Source organism: Saccopteryx leptura, chromosome 1 (genome assembly GCF_036850995.1).
Source record: "Saccopteryx leptura isolate mSacLep1 chromosome 1, mSacLep1_pri_phased_curated, whole genome shotgun sequence".
Classification (NCBI taxonomy): domain Eukaryota; kingdom Metazoa; phylum Chordata; class Mammalia; order Chiroptera; family Emballonuridae; genus Saccopteryx; species Saccopteryx leptura.
Window position 1 is genome coordinate 197,271,668 of NC_089503.1, and position 15,158 is coordinate 197,286,825.

The 15,158-nt window shown below is 51.5% G+C and overlaps 1 protein-coding gene across 5 annotated transcripts in view; it reads left to right on the forward strand.

Moving 5' to 3' along the window:
• Nucleotides 1-1,601: 1,601 nt before the first annotated feature.
• Nucleotides 1,602-15,158, forward strand: part of LOC136405170 (bifunctional heparan sulfate N-deacetylase/N-sulfotransferase 3-like) — an 88,595-nt gene continuing 75,038 nt past the window's right edge. For 4 of the 5 annotated variants that reach the window (XM_066384268.1, XM_066384290.1, XM_066384282.1 and 1 more), the window contains exons 1-2: nt 1,602-1,796; nt 12,925-14,013. In XM_066384268.1, coding sequence (XP_066240365.1) covers nt 13,042-14,013 — 972 coding nt within the window. In that variant the 5' untranslated portion in view covers nt 1,602-1,796; nt 12,925-13,041. Of the gene's footprint in view, nt 1,797-2,134; nt 2,238-12,924; nt 14,014-15,158 lie in introns of those variants that run through there. The other variant, XM_066384273.1, reaches the window with a different exon arrangement.

Sequence of the window (15,158 nt, forward strand, 5' to 3'; positions counted from 1 at the left end):
CCTACACATTACAGATACAACCAGCCTGACACCTGTCATCTGGCCAAATCATTCTACCGCCTTGACATTTCTACAGGCTTCCAATAGGGTGACTGGTTCAGTCGCTCCGGTCACCCCTCCACCACGCCAGAATGTTTAAAATGTGTGATGCCTGACTATTAAGTCAGGGGCACTGACCTCTTTTCTCTTAGATTGTCAACTGAAAAAAAAAAAAAAAAAGACAACAGACAACACAATAGCCGTCCGGTATGAATAAATCAAAATTATACCTACTCTTTTTTTTATCAGATCAGCAAAACAAATGTATTTTCGGGGGGCAGCAGAATTTTAGTAAGTAGTATATGTGTGCTCTCAGATGCAAAAGATTGAAAATGGTGGCTGCAGAGCAAGGATCTACAATTTCCTGGCTTTTAAAATTCTAACCCAATAGTTTGAAGACCTTGGGATCTAAGGGGAGGTTGTGCTACAGTGTATCCAAAGGCCCTCAGAAAGTTAATAAACCTCCCAGTGTTTAACTTCTGTGCCCTCTAGGCCCTGGCTGGAAATTTGAACTCATGCAGCCTTAAGTTAGAAACTGGATTTATAGACTGGCGTTTGAGAATCTCCAAGGTAAGACCTTGTTCCAGCCAGCGACAGCAGGACGCAGGGCCCAGCTCCCCAAGCTGGATCTAGCTCTGCTCCAGATGGGCCTCCCAAACACCAGCCTCACACTCAGGCCTCACATGGTCACAGAAGGGACCCTAGGCTCACACCTCACCCCCCCCAAAACCCAACAGAAGGGACTCCTCATCCTTAAGGGGTGGGGTGGGGTGGGGTGGAGAGCAAAAATGTCCCAGAACAGTGCCATTTGTCTCTGACTGGGCAGACAGACAACGGACATGGCCCACACACTCTTCTGTAAGCCCACACCAGCTACAGCAGGACGCACAGGTCCCCATGGGCAGCCTGGGTCCTGGGCCACCAGCGAGCCACAGTGACTCTGGACATCACCACAGCCAAGGGCAAAGGGGTAGGTCCAGTTCCCATGGAGAGGAGTGAGCTCCCAGGCAGCCAACCACCAGTGTCTGCCCACCACTGACCCTCCACCTGCCCAATCCTCACTGCCTGAGACCCACGGGTGCTGCCTTAGTTCCTGGAGCAAACAGAGAGTAAAAGACCATCACTGGGGCCCCTGATCAGCAACAGAGAAGACTGCAACCTCACACCGGTGCCCAGAGTGCTGCATCAATGCTGGCCTCCCCCCTCCTTATGCCTCCCCAATTTCAGGAGTGGGGACTCATCCTAGCTCCAGGTCCCCAGGTCCAGATCACTGGAGGAGTAAGGTGGAGGGACAGGTGAGTCTCCCACCTTCCCAGCACCGCCCCATGGACGCGCCCACTTCCCCGGAGCGCCCCCCCCCCCGGGGTGCTCTGCAGCTGCGCCAAGCTGCACAGCGCGGGGACAGGGCTTGGGTGGGGGCCCTGCGGGCAGAGCTGCAGGAGGAGGGCCCTCCTCCCGTCCCTTCCCCCATCCAGTCCCTAGCCGCCTCCCCATACCCCTCCTCCTTCCCCTCCCTAGCTCCCGGAGGCGGAGCGGGGCAGGCCCAAGTCCCTGCGCGCCTAGCGAGCGCACAACCTGACCACCCAGCGCCGCCGCCGACGGTGGTGCGCTGGGACCCGGTGGGGACCCGGCGGCTGAGGTCCCGCAGCCCCGAGGACGTGCAGAGGGCCGGGGCTGAGACCTGCGGAGCTACCGCCTCAGCGCCTGCCCAGCAAGGTGACTCGGACAGCGACATGCCACCGCCCGGGTGACCGCAGGTTAGTGGTTCCAGCCCCCAAGTTCCGCAGGCAAGGCTGGCTGCCTGCCTGCCTGTGGGCGCGCTGGCTGACCTGCTAGCTGGGTAGCTAGGGGCAGGAAACCGACATTTAAAACAGTCTTTGGGGACTGTGACAAGTTCGCCTTGGCATTCGGGCACCAAGTTGCGCATCAGCTTGGGATAGCATCCGTGTCGCCCTGTCTCGCCGGCGCCAGTGGTGCCGAGCCGCCCCTTGGCCACTGGGCTTGCATGTGACACTCTTGCCCTCTAGTGCCTCCGCGGCTTGGTGGCAGCGCGGTGGCGGGTGTTAGTGCCCTGTTACATAACAAGGCGCGGGGCCACCACGCGGGTGCTGCTGCCCGAGCTGAGCTCATGGGAGTGGGCACAGCCTTCTCCGTGTCCGCACCCTGGGTGTTTTCGGCCCTGGGAACCTTCAGTCCAGGTAAGTGCATCTCCTGACTGTGCCAGTGGCCATGGTAAGTGGGGGGGGGGGGGGGGGAGGGGCTTTTCCTGAGAGAGAGCAACTTCGTGTCCGATTAATCTAAGAACTCCAGGATTGCCCTGGCGCCTGGTTGTATTCTTGTAGTTCGTTTCAATAGGTGGCACTAAGAAGATCCTATCATTCTGGGGTATTTTGAAAGCTTCCCTTTCGGGACATTAAAGTCATGAGCAGATCATCCCTGGTAAGGGTTCAAGGTCTCCAACAACTTGGCCACTGATTCTCCTGCAGCCAAGGTGCTCAGCGGAACACCGGGTGTCTGTTGGAGTAGGAGTCTGGACGCAACTTCAGAGATTTAACTATGACTACCTGTTTATACAGTCTGGTCTGGACGCAACTTCAGAGATTTAACTATGACTACCTGTTTATACAGTAATGATGCTCAGCAAATCTTTCTATTTCATGCAATTCATTTTATAAACATTTTTTTATTAGACACTCCAGTTAAATGCAACTTGGAAAGAAGTCACCAGCCTAAGTATTGACTATATATATAGATGGCTTTAAGTTAAAAGGAAATACATGCATCTTCCATTTCATTCATCTACTTTTTGGGGAGTGAGGGAGAGAACCAAGTTACATGCATTAAGGGTAAGCCTAGATCAGCTCCCCATCTCTGTAGTTCTTCCAATAGAAGAACTACAATAGAAACTGCTTAAGCCTCACACTCATTTAAACTTGAAATATTACCTGTAGGCTTCATAAACATTGGAGTATCGCAAGGTATGTAACCTGCGAGAGGGTTGAGGCAGTCGCTCTTAAGTAACATAAATAGTAAATCTTCATATTAGATTAAAATCAAGTACCGAGACACATGTGAAACCGACCTCAAACTCCCTGCGTCTTTGACCTTAGCAAATCTATTATTAACTGCTGAGCAATGCTGTTCCGCACAGGGGAGCAGAGTGCATGGCAGAGAAACTCAAATTTCTGACCATCAGCTAATGGTCATTTTTTCCCCTTTTTCTTCAACCATAGCTCCCTATTAATATTGCATTTGACAGGGAGATTTCAAAAATCAATTTGAAAGAGGCTGTTGAAAAATAGTACTGAACCCAGAGAGAGGCTTGCCCAGCTAGGGCTATGCCTCAGAAGGCTTTCTGCAGCTGCCATGGTCCCTGCCACCTCTCTGAGGTGTCTGTTGCTCTACATGATGGTCCTCCTGGTAAAACAGAGGGCTTCTTTCTTAGTATAAGTGGATATTAATATTAAACTGGTCACATGAGTTTGTCACCTTTAGCATGAAGAAGTCTCAGGTTATTAAAATGTCTTAGGATAAACCAAAACTTTTATGTCTTTCTGGAGAGATCTGTTACAGTTTAGTTTGGCTAAGTTATATAGTCTATCGTCTCTTTAATACATTGTCTTGAGAAGAGTATTGTTTCTGAAGATTACAGCAACTTTTAATTTTATTTATTTATTTATTTTTTTGGTGGAACCGAAAGGTTTGTTGAAAAAAAAATACATATAGCACAAGAAATAACCAGGCATTTAAGGTTCTTTTTATATAGTCTGCTGAAGAAGTTATGGTGAGGTAGAATCTAACTATTCAGAGGTTGACTATCATTTTAGAAGTTTAAAACTGTAAAGTAATGACTACTGTTTTTCTTTTAGTGGCGGAAATCTTATACTCTGGCTCCCTTGAAACCTGGGGGGAGGAGTCTCAACTCCTGCCCTTCAGTGGTGCGTGTGGCTTTCAGAAATACAGACTTGTTTGTTGAGGTATAAAACACATTCCAAAAAAACTGTATTTAAATATGTTGTGATTCATATGTGCTGTAAAGATGGGGAAACGGAATTAGGAATAAACCCACTCTTCTCAACTAAACGAATGCCATGGGCTTCTCCCTGCTTCCCCGGGTGGGCAGTAGGGAAGAGAGAGCGGGAGCTGACCTCCCGGAGCTGTGGCTACCGCATGTGTGGAGATATGTGTTCAGGTGGAAATGCCTGTGCTCTGGACACTGGTCCAGATTAGAGGGTGCTGGCATTGGAATGATCGTGAGTCGGCACAAGGATCACCTTTGTCTCAGGACTTAGAATACCCAGGAATCAGTTTTAGAAAACCAGCTGCTCTGTTGGTTGGCTTGTGCCTTTTTCTTTTTTTTCCATAAAAACTTTTCCCTCAGCCTCTGGGATGTCACAGTGAGTGTGATCTGTCCCTCCATGTTGCTCTCAACATTTCCGTCAGCTTCACAGCAGGGCCACATCTAGAAGGAGAGCCAGGCTCCCCAACAGCTGATATGTGTCATAAATGACAACCACAACGTCTCCTACAGCCCCTGAGGACTACGGCCCAGGATGACCTGTTCCCAAACAGCTTAAACATCGAGGGCTGAAGCCCCTTCCTAACACCGCACAGCGTCTGATTGGTGGGTCCCCACTTCACACACATTTCATTTTTGATCTTTTCTCTGATGACCACGTCTGAGGACAACAGGCAGCCTGAACTGGACTCCAGGCCTGTCCTGGGCGTAGTCTCCAACCACGGCCAGCTCGCAGCTGCCGTCCCTCACCTGAACGGGAAGGAGGATCTCAGAGATCCCTCCCTGTCCTCACTGTAGAAATTATGCTTCAGTACGGGACAGACAGGAAAAATAATAATAATAATAATAATAATTAGAGACTGATACACAACTTAACTGTGGATAAGGGCTGTTGTCTCGGTTTTTACTAGTAGATAGGAAATCACAGAAATAACAGTTCACACTCAGAGCACGGTTGACTGCTTGGTGCTGGGCTGCCTGTTCGAAGCACTTCACGTGTTCATTTTTAGCTCATGTGCTCTTCACAGAGATGACCGGATGCAGATACTGCGAATATTTCCGTTTCACAGAAGGGTGCATTGAGGCACGGAGAGGTCCCCTCCCTGTCTAAGCTCACATTCCCGGCAAGCGGTGGAGCTGGATTTCAGACTGAGTCTGGACTCGGTACACTTGGCCTTCACCTCTCTGTAGACGTGTGGCCCTCGGCGACGGGGCTGGTTACCGGGAAGGGTACGTGGGGTGAGCTCGTCACTGTGAGAACGTCACAGAGCGCACGTACACACCCGGAGGGTGCAGGCCACGGCACACCTGGGCTGCATGGTGTGCCCGCTGCCCCCAGGCTCGTGACTGTATTCCGTTGTCTCGCGTTAGGCTCTCAAATATCTGTCCTTGATGTGTCTCTTCACACGACAGAGCCGTGCATGGACCGACCATTCCGGTCATTCCCACGGCCGAGACCCCTATATGTGAAGAGGCTGTTGATTCCGTCGCGAGGTGTCTGTCAGCACCTGTGCTGTGCCAGGCTCACGGCAGCGAGGCCTTGTCACCCACTGCGCCTGCCCTGATGAATGACACAGGGTCATGTCCACATGACCTCCTTCTCCTCTCTTGCGACTCCAGTTGGGTTTTTGCTGGTTCTGAAAGATGCTCGAGGTAACAGGAAGCATGACTTCTCCGTTGCTCATCCACAGGAAAGGGGTGAAGACCTGGCACCTTCCTGGGTATGCTGCTCCTCTCTTCTCCTCTGGGGACTAGCTGCCTCTGCTTCTCTGGTCCACGTCACCTGCCCTGAGACTTAGCCAGACTGGCCTGGAGCTTTTCATCGTCAGGGCCAGGCCAGCAAGGAGTGACTGTCAGTCCTCTCCTGTCCCCTAACTCTGAAGAAGGATAAAATGACGAGGTTAGGTTTCAGCCTGAAAGCCACACTCACCGTTGTCGTGATGCCATGACATGAGGGATCCACAGAGCACACGTTCTCGCTCGGTCTCAGGACAGAAGGGACGTGTCCCCTTCGTCCTGCAGGGGCCACAGGGCGTGTTCTCCTGACGCACTGGGTGGCATAACATGGGAGGGCAGACAACATGCATTTCTCCTGGTTTCTGAGGACAGAGGGGGAGGCAAATGGCCATAGGAAGTCACTTCCCACTTAAGGGATCAAAGAAAGTGCGTGCCCCCCAGGGTGGCCGTTCTCGCATTCCTGTGACGCTCTCCTGGTTCTAGACCAGGTGTGTTCTTGGTCTTGGTCACACTTGATCCCATCAGCATTTTATCTGCCTGGCACGGTGGGTTCAGCTAGCACGATGCACTTCCCGTGTTCCTTCTTAATAGTTAATATTACTAAAAATTACTCTTAGCAAATTCATGGACCGCATTTGATGCCTCCCCAGTCATTTTTCAGCACTGTAAGATACAGTTAATTGGCCCTGGCTGGTTGGCTCAGTGGTAGAGCCTCAGCCTGGCATGTGGAAGTCCCGGGTTCGATTCCCGGCCAGGGCACACAGGAGAAGCGCCATCTGCTTCTCCACCCCTCCTCCTCTCCTTCCTCTCTGTCTCTCTCTTCCCCTCCCGCAGCCAAGGCTCCATTGGAGCAAAGTTGGCCCGGGCACTGAGGATGGCTCTGTGGCCTCTGCCTCAGGCACTAGAATGGCTATGGTTGCAACAGAGCAACACCCAGATGGGCAGAGCATCACCCCCTGGTGGGTGTGCCGGGTGGATCCCAGTCAGGCGTATGCGGGTGTCTGTTTGCCTCCTCACTTCTCACTAAATTAAAAAAAAAAAAAGATAACGGTTAATTTTGTGAAAGAGGAATATTGTCAAGATCTTTTAAATAGCTTTCACGATGATTAGAACCTGACATTCTTTAGTTATTAACACTCCTATCCAGATGGCCATCTTTTTTAATTTTCTCTTTTGACATTTCTTGTGCTACCAACATTGACACGATTCTGATTCATTCGGAAATTGATTTTTACTTTGGGGAGAGGGTGGGTGTTAGCAGAAGAGAAAAGGTGGGCGGCAGCCACATGCAGGTTTAACCCCTTGCCACAGCGCCGGGCCTCGTGCAGCGAGTGTTTGTGTGCGTTCAGCTCTGCGCAGTGTGTGTGGAATGGCCTGTGATTCTAAAAACACATTGCTCTGTCTGCCTTCCATGGGTGGTGGATCGTTAAATACCAGCCGTTTTCTTGGTGGTGCACAGATGTTTTCCTTTTTAGAAACAGGTGCATGGCGGGATAACTGTAGTCACCGTGAATCCTGAAAAACATTGCAACAAGAAAAAGAGGTGTTGGAGTCATTCCGACGGAAGTGCCCTGCGGCCCGGCCTGGTTTATGGCTGTGGTGGGCCGGGTGGTCTATGCCACTGCCTGTGCCCTGTGCCCGTGTCAGTGCCCCAACTGTGGTGTCCACTCATGGAAGACGGCTGTTCTTCATGGCTGTTGAAGAACAGTCCTAGTTTGTGAACGCGGCAGCTACTCGCAAAATGTAGCAGAGGCCCCGTGTTTACTCAGTTAACAAGTACTCAGTGGGGTGTTCTTGCTTAAGCAGTACGTTGATGTCAAGACTCTCGAGGTGAACAGCACGGGCAATTACAGATGCCTCCAAGCCACAGAAAATGGTGATACGGACAATCCCATGACTGATGGTCACAACAGGATGTGCCATAGAGGTAGAGCAGGTGGCAATGTGCATGACGGGGGGACCTGAGGTATCTGGGGGCTCCGGGGGCTTGGGTCAAGTGGGGACATCAATGTTTGGAGCCACAGGATTGGGGGGATGAAGCCCGGATGAAGTGGGAGGAACTTCCGGAGGCCCAGGCCGAGAGTGGCACGTGAGAAGACCCCAAGTCAGAGGCCAGTCTGTCCCTCGTGGGGAATGGCCGTGGGACTCAGCGGGCTGGAGTGGGCAGCACACCCCCCTGGAGGGCAGGAAGAGGAATTCGGGGTTTGATCCGGAAGGGAAACTGGCTGGCACTGCCGGGTTCTCAGCTAGGAAGAAGCAGTCAGATGGGCACGTCGATGCTGGACTGAAGTTGTGGAGGGAGCCAGCGTGTTATGGCGAGGGCACTTGTTGCAGCGGCTCTGGTGACAGGGACGCCCCCTGGAGGAGGAGACAGGTGCCCCAGGTCAGGGGTGGTCGGGAGATGGAAGTGTGAGGCCACGGGTCTCCTCAGATGAGGGCGAGTGAGGGAGAAAAGGTGCTGGTCGAGGATGACCACAGGGCGGTGGGGGGGAGAGGCAAGAGGGAAGACCGCACACGCTCAGTTTGGGACAGGAGGCAGCGTGTGCTCCGGACCTGGTGGCTGGGGAGCCAGCAGTGTGGGCGTCAGAGGAAGGCAGGGTCGCCGAGCCACTGTCATCCCATGGAGCTGAGAGCTCAGCAGGAAGTCCCCAGAGCAGAGGAAGTAGGCTGCGGTTACAAATAGACGTTGGGAAGGGGGGCACCAATGGGAAGGAGAGCTCGATGGGAGCATGCGAGCTCGTCTGGGGCGGGGTCCTAAGCATCCACGTGGTCGTGCCTCTTGCCTGAGACCCAGACTCCTCAGACATCACGCCTCAGACATCAGACCCCTGCCTCTGTTCAGACGTCCTGTGCTCCCCCAACCCCGTCTGCCCCACAGTGCTCACCGCTACCCCTCTGTGAACTCCTTACTGTGTTTTTATTGGCAACTTCAGGAGACTTCTCTCCAGACCTCTCTTATTTCAGATGCTGCTTACAGAATAGTCATCTTCGTCCTCAGAGCAGGTCACGGGGAGGAGAGTCATTCTATGAGCCGGACACTTTTCCAAGAGCTATCTATATAGTTTCTCTTCTCAAAATTCTCCTTCAAAACCCTGTGAAGGAGGTAGCATGAGTCTCCCCATTTTTTTATAAAGAAACTGCAGCCCCACGAAGTCCCGTCTGCCTGATAGCCACTTCCTGCACATGCCCAGCAGCACAGATGGGACGTGTTGCTGGTACCTTCCTGGGCGTCTGTGTCCTTGCTGTAGGCTGCCAGGTTCAAACATCAGTTCAGCTGCTGTGAGCTGTGACTTCTTGGGTGGATTACTCAGGCTTTAAAGGGCCCGCACGGCTGGCGGGCTGTAAGGCATCCAGATTAGCACCGCGGCCACCATTACCCTACCTGCCGAACACCTGTACTTGCTCTTGTGTGCCCGGCAGGGAGTCCTGTGCCCAGCGGGGAGTCCTGATGAAGTGTGATGTCTGCACTCAGCCCACCCTTGCAACTCTCCTCCACCCACTGTGACTGTTCAACCCAAATGGCTTGCTGATGCCTAACTTGACCGCACAGTTCCTTGGTCATCCAGTGCACAACTCAGCGCAGGTCAACCAGGTAGCCAGGTGCAGCCACAGCGCTAAGCTCCATGCTCCTCCTCATAGACACGACGTGCCCACGGAAACTCTCTCACCTGCCGGCAGGTCGGTCATTCAGAAGAACAACCCTTCAGACCATGCCAAAGTCTGTGATTTCCAGGCATTCAGTAGGAGCACTTTCGAGAACACAGCCAGCGGTGCACTGAAGTGTTTGCCTGGCCACCTAGGTTGGCCCTTGAAGTGGTTTTATTCTGCTTTCTTGTGGGAAAGACCACTGGGCATAACCCAAGTCCTACGGCCTTGGCAATGTCAGTCTAAGAGGCAAGAGACAGGAAACAAATAATGTCGCTGATGATATCCAGTATGAGTGGTCATAAAGGCCCCTAGGGAAAAGGGCCTATAATTAGCATAGAGAATCTGGGCATCTGGTCTAAAGGTGGAGGTAGGGGGCAGTGGGGGGAGCGGAGTAGGTCAGAGTGCTTTGGCACCTCGAGATGTACCTGTGTGTCCTCCTCCCCCCCCCCCCAGTGAATACGCTCAGTCCCACCCCCATAAACTTCCCTCTGTCTCAGATGCCTACTCCATGGCCTCATCCTTCAGGAATCTGCCCGAAGCTCACTGCCCTGGGGCACAGCAAGACACCCCCCCATGGCTCCCCCTGGGCTTTCTTCTCAACCCGGTGACAGTCATGCGTGTCTCCACAGCCTGTGGACAGGTGTTGACGGTCGATAGCCGGTGCACGACTGTTTGTCACTCTCGTCACTGTCTCCATCACTTTGGACTTTTTAAAGAAATCTGCTCTTTATATTTTATGTGTAGAAACATGACTACCTCATCCGTGTGTGTACAAGGGACATGGATGCCCTGAGTACAAGTGCTCCCACAATACAAGATGTCACTGAAAGGGTAGAGAGCACATTTATCCTGTGAGCACCCTGCAGTTGTGCGCTGTTACGTATCCTTCGTGAAAGTAAACACCGCTTATTCAAAACAGGTGTCGCTGCTCCTTTTGTGGGCGGCCCTGCGGGATTTTAGAGCCGGAATGTTCTTGGTGGTCATGTCTTCTCACCTTATCACTTGACTCGGGAGGCGCCAGGGGCCAAAGGGACGCGCTGTGCAGAGGCAGAGATGAGAGGACCCTGACCTCATGGGACACGTCACTCATGCTGCTCTCCGTGAGGTGTATCCAGCCAGCTGGCTCTCAACCCCCCTGATGGACAATGAGACCTCCCTTCACTGTGCTGTCTATTCCGGATGTTTATCCCTGCCCAGTGCCAGGACCCTAACACTCTGATCATCAGGAGCTGTAAAAAGGGTCCATGTATCTTTCCACTTATTTTTCAAAAGTGACCAAGTTTTTCAGCACTGGTGGCAGCCTGAAAAGGATTTGACATGATAGCACCACAAGGTGTTTCATGATGTTTCCATTGCGATTCTTTAAAAAAAACAGACACACAGTACATCCTTACTTTTCTTAATCACCTGTAAGTTCTCGGAACATGTGACATTCAGTGACAAGGCACACAGTCACACATCCCATGCTGGCATTTGGTCAGCGAGGGACCACACATCACAAGAGTGGGCCCCTGAGATTGGAATGGGAGCTAAAAAGTCCCTGTCCCACCTGACCAGGTGGTGGCGCAGTGGAGAGAGCATCAGACTGGAATGCGGAAGACCCAGGTTCGAGACCCCGAGGTCGCCAGCTTGAGCGTGGGCTCATCTGGTTAGAGCAAGGCTCACCAGCTTGGACCCAAGGTCGCTGGCTCGAGCAAGGGGTTACTCAGTCTGCTGTAGCCCCACGGTCAAGGCACATATGAGAAAGCATTCAATGAACAACTAAAGTGTCGCAATGCGCAACAAAAAACTAATAATTGATGCTTCTCATCTCTCCGTTTCTGTCTGTCTGTCCCTGTCTATCCCTCTCACTGACTCTCTCTCTCTGTCTCTGTAAAAAATAAATAAATAAATAAATAAATAAATAAATAAATAAATAAAAAAGTCCCTGTCCCGACGCTGTAGCTATGCTGACATCAGGGCACATCACTCAGGTGCCTGGTGGTGCCCAGTGTGGACAGACCCCTGTGCAGCCAGCCCAGCAGAGAGCAGCACGGACCCTCATAGTAGTCGGTGGTCTGGTCAAGGTCTGGGTGAGCGCACCCTCTGATGTCTGCACAGCGACGGAACCGTCTGACCACGCGTTTTTAAAGACAGACCCCCATCTTTCAGAGCATGTGGCTGGACAAGACCACCGTTGACCAGAGAGAGGTTGACCGAGGGAAATGAGATCTGCATGCCTACAACATATGCTTCTCATCTGGAAACATCAACAAATTTCTACCTCAAGACCCAAAACACTGCTAAGTTCAAAGATGGAAATAAGTGTGAGCTGTGCAGATGTTTTAGACAAGTGACTACGAACAAGTTAGAACTTTACTTTCCACCTGGAGATTTCCATTTGCTGTCCCCAGACTGGAGCCTGTCTGTCCCCTCCTGTCTCGGCAGCTCAGGGTGCAGGGGGACCCACCCGGGACCACTAGCTACTCTTCAAGTGGGGCCACTCCCAGCCATGCGCCCAAGCTTGGACGGGGATGGTGTGGACACGCCAGTCACCTCCTTGTGTGCATAGCTTGGAGTGTGGGAGGAGACTGGCATCCCCAGAAAATAAAAATCCTGCACAGATGTGGGGTGTACACGTAGACTCCACACAGCAGACCCAGCAGGGAATCAAACACTTTTGTCCTCAGTCACAATGTTATAACAAAACAATATTGAACAGAATGACCTCAATCAAAGACTGGCTACCATAAAATTTATGTTTTCCATAAAATGACCAAGCTCTTTTCCAAAAAGTAGATAACGAGTAGTACAGAAAATGAGTTTACAGGTGAGTGTTTCCTCCCTGGGAATGCAGGTTGCCCACGACCTCCCACCAGGAGCGCTCTCAGGCGGTGGGTACTGAACCTCTCACGTTCATCTCCCCGGAATACCGTGCTAATTTTTGAAACACCAAACTCTGTAAATCCAGGGCTCTCCAGTGACCCTTTGGGTTGGGAGATCTTATCCGTGTTTTTAAAGAGTCATCCTCAGGAAAGCCACTGTGATAGGACTGGTTATCTCACAGGTCTGCAGTGTAAACGTGATGTCAAAATTCATTGTGTCAATAACATTTCAGAAAACAAAATGTTTAGAAAAACGAGTGTCTCAATGGCAGCATTGACTGAATCGTGTGCACACGTGTATCATTTTTCAGCACACGTAATTAAGCACAGAGAGCCTGCGGTGGCGTGATGTGAGGCGGCAGTGTGACCGCTCTGGTCCTGGGTCCGTGTTGTCTACAGTCTGAGGGGAGCTCAGAGAGGGAGAGCCAGCACCCTGCTCACCCCAGGTCCTCTCTCTCCCTGGGCTGGACAGGCTCTGACCCCTTTGTACTCCCTCTGCCCCTGCCACATCCTGACCCAGATCTAGGACACGGGCCTGTCAGCAGGATAAAATCCCCCTCGTTGTGACACCACAGACCGAATGGTTGACCTTCTGTTCTCTTTTCCTCTCCTCTTCAGAACACGTTTTCTGAGTCCTGGTCTGGCCACACCCATGAGCTGCAATGGTGACATAGATTCCCAGCTGAGGCTGGAGACGTAGCGGACACCAGCCAACCCAAGTCGGGGGTCTGCGGCATGAGCACCGTCATGAAGCTGCACAGACGCTTCCGAAGGACGGTCCTTGCACTGGCCACCTTCTGCACGGCGAGCATCCTCGTTTCGGCGTACTACTTGTACGCCAGCTACCAGCAGGAAAAGGACCTCGCGGAGGTGGCTCCCGAGGTGGACTGCAGGGACGTCCAGCCCCCACCGCCATCCCAGCTGAGGGACGTGAGGACGAGGAGGCTTCCGGACGCCCCAAGGACAGACCCCGCTGTCCTGGTGTTTGTGGAGAGTCAGTACTCGTCGCTCGGCCAGGACATCATCACGATCCTGGAATCCAGTCGGTTCCAGTATCACACTGAGATCACCCCCGGGAAGGCAGACCTCCCAGCACTGACAGAGAAAGCTAAAGGCAAATACAGTCTCATCATCTACGAGAACATTTTAAAGTACATAAACATGGACTCTTGGAACCGAAGCCTTTTAGACAAATACTGTCTAGAATACGGGGTGGGGGTCATTGGGTTCTCCAGGACCGGTGAGAAGGCACAGCTGACCGGTTTCCCATTGTCCATCCACGGAAGCCTAGCGCTGAAGGGCTGCTGTATCAACCCCCATTCTCCACTGCTCCGTGTGACCAAAGCCTCCAAGCTGGAGAAAGATTCTTTACCTGGAACCGACTGGACCGTCTTTCTGATTAACCACTCGACATACCAACCCGTCGTCCTCGCCAGGGTCAGGACCCCAGCGAACGCTTCTCCTCCCATCACGAAAGGTGCTTCCTACGCCACGGTAGTCCACGACCTGGGGCTGCGGGACGGGATCCAGCGAGTCCTCTTTGGCAACAACTTGAACTTCTGGCTGCACAAGCTCATCTTCCTAGACGCCGTGTCCTTCCTGTCGGGGAAGAGGTTGACCTTGTCCTTGGACAGGTACGTCCTCGTGGACATCGACGACATCTTCGTGGGGAAGGAGGGGACTCGGATGAACACCAATGATGTGCAGGTAAGGCTCCGCTCCCTGAAACCTTCCAGGGGTCACTTCCTCCCTGGGGAGGCTGACCAAATGCCCCAGTGTCCCTAGACATGGGACTTCCATTTTATAAGATTAGTCTTCAGCAAACTGGGGTCCGTGGGCCTCCCTCAGCCCTAGAGAGACAAGGTAGAGGATATATTTCTCTCTGAATCCTGAAGAATGAGCATTGTTTTAAAAGGATGGATTGGGTGTGGCAGGATCTTGAAATAAAACTACAGGGTAGAAATCATTTTGTTTTCAGTACTTTCCAAAAACTGTCAACCTTAAAAAACTATGACTAATCTGAGATTTTAGTCCATTTTCATAGGAAATCAAGTCAATTTGTTTTTTTATGACATATTCATTTCAGTTGCATGTATTGGGGTGAGATTGGTTAATAAGTTGATACAGGTTTCAAAGGTACAGTTCTGTGACATGTGACCTGCATATTGCACTGTGTGCCCACCACCCCAAGTCAGAGCCTCTAACCATCACCACATGTCTGACTCCATTTACCCTTTATCACCTGCACTCTCTATCCCTCTGGTAACCGCCATACTGGTATCTGTGTCTATAATTTTTGTTTGTTTGTCTAATTTGTTCATTTGTTACTTTCAGTTTTATATCCCACACATGAGTGAAATCATATGATTCTGGACTTTTTCTGCCTGGCTTATTTCACTTAGTATGATATTCCCAAGGTTCATCCATGTTGTCACAAATGGTAGTATTTCATCGTTTCTTATGGCTGAGTCATACATACTCCATCGTATAGATCAGTGGTAGTCAACCTTTTTTGGGCCACGAAGCAGTTTAATGTCAGAAAATATTTTCACGGACCAGCCGTTAGAGTGGGACGGATAAATGGATCACGTGACCAAGACAAGCATCAACAGTGAGTCTTAGACGGATGTTACAGAGGGAATCTGGTCATTTTTTAAAAATAAAACATCGTTCAGACTTAAATATAAATAAAACGGAAATAATGTAAGTTATTTATTCTTTCTCTGTGGACCAGTACCAAATGGCCCACGGACTGGTACCGGTCCACGGCCCGAGGGTTGGGGACCCACTGGTATAGATCAGTGGTAGTCAACCTGGTCCCTACTTCCCACTAGTGGGCATTCCAGCTTTCA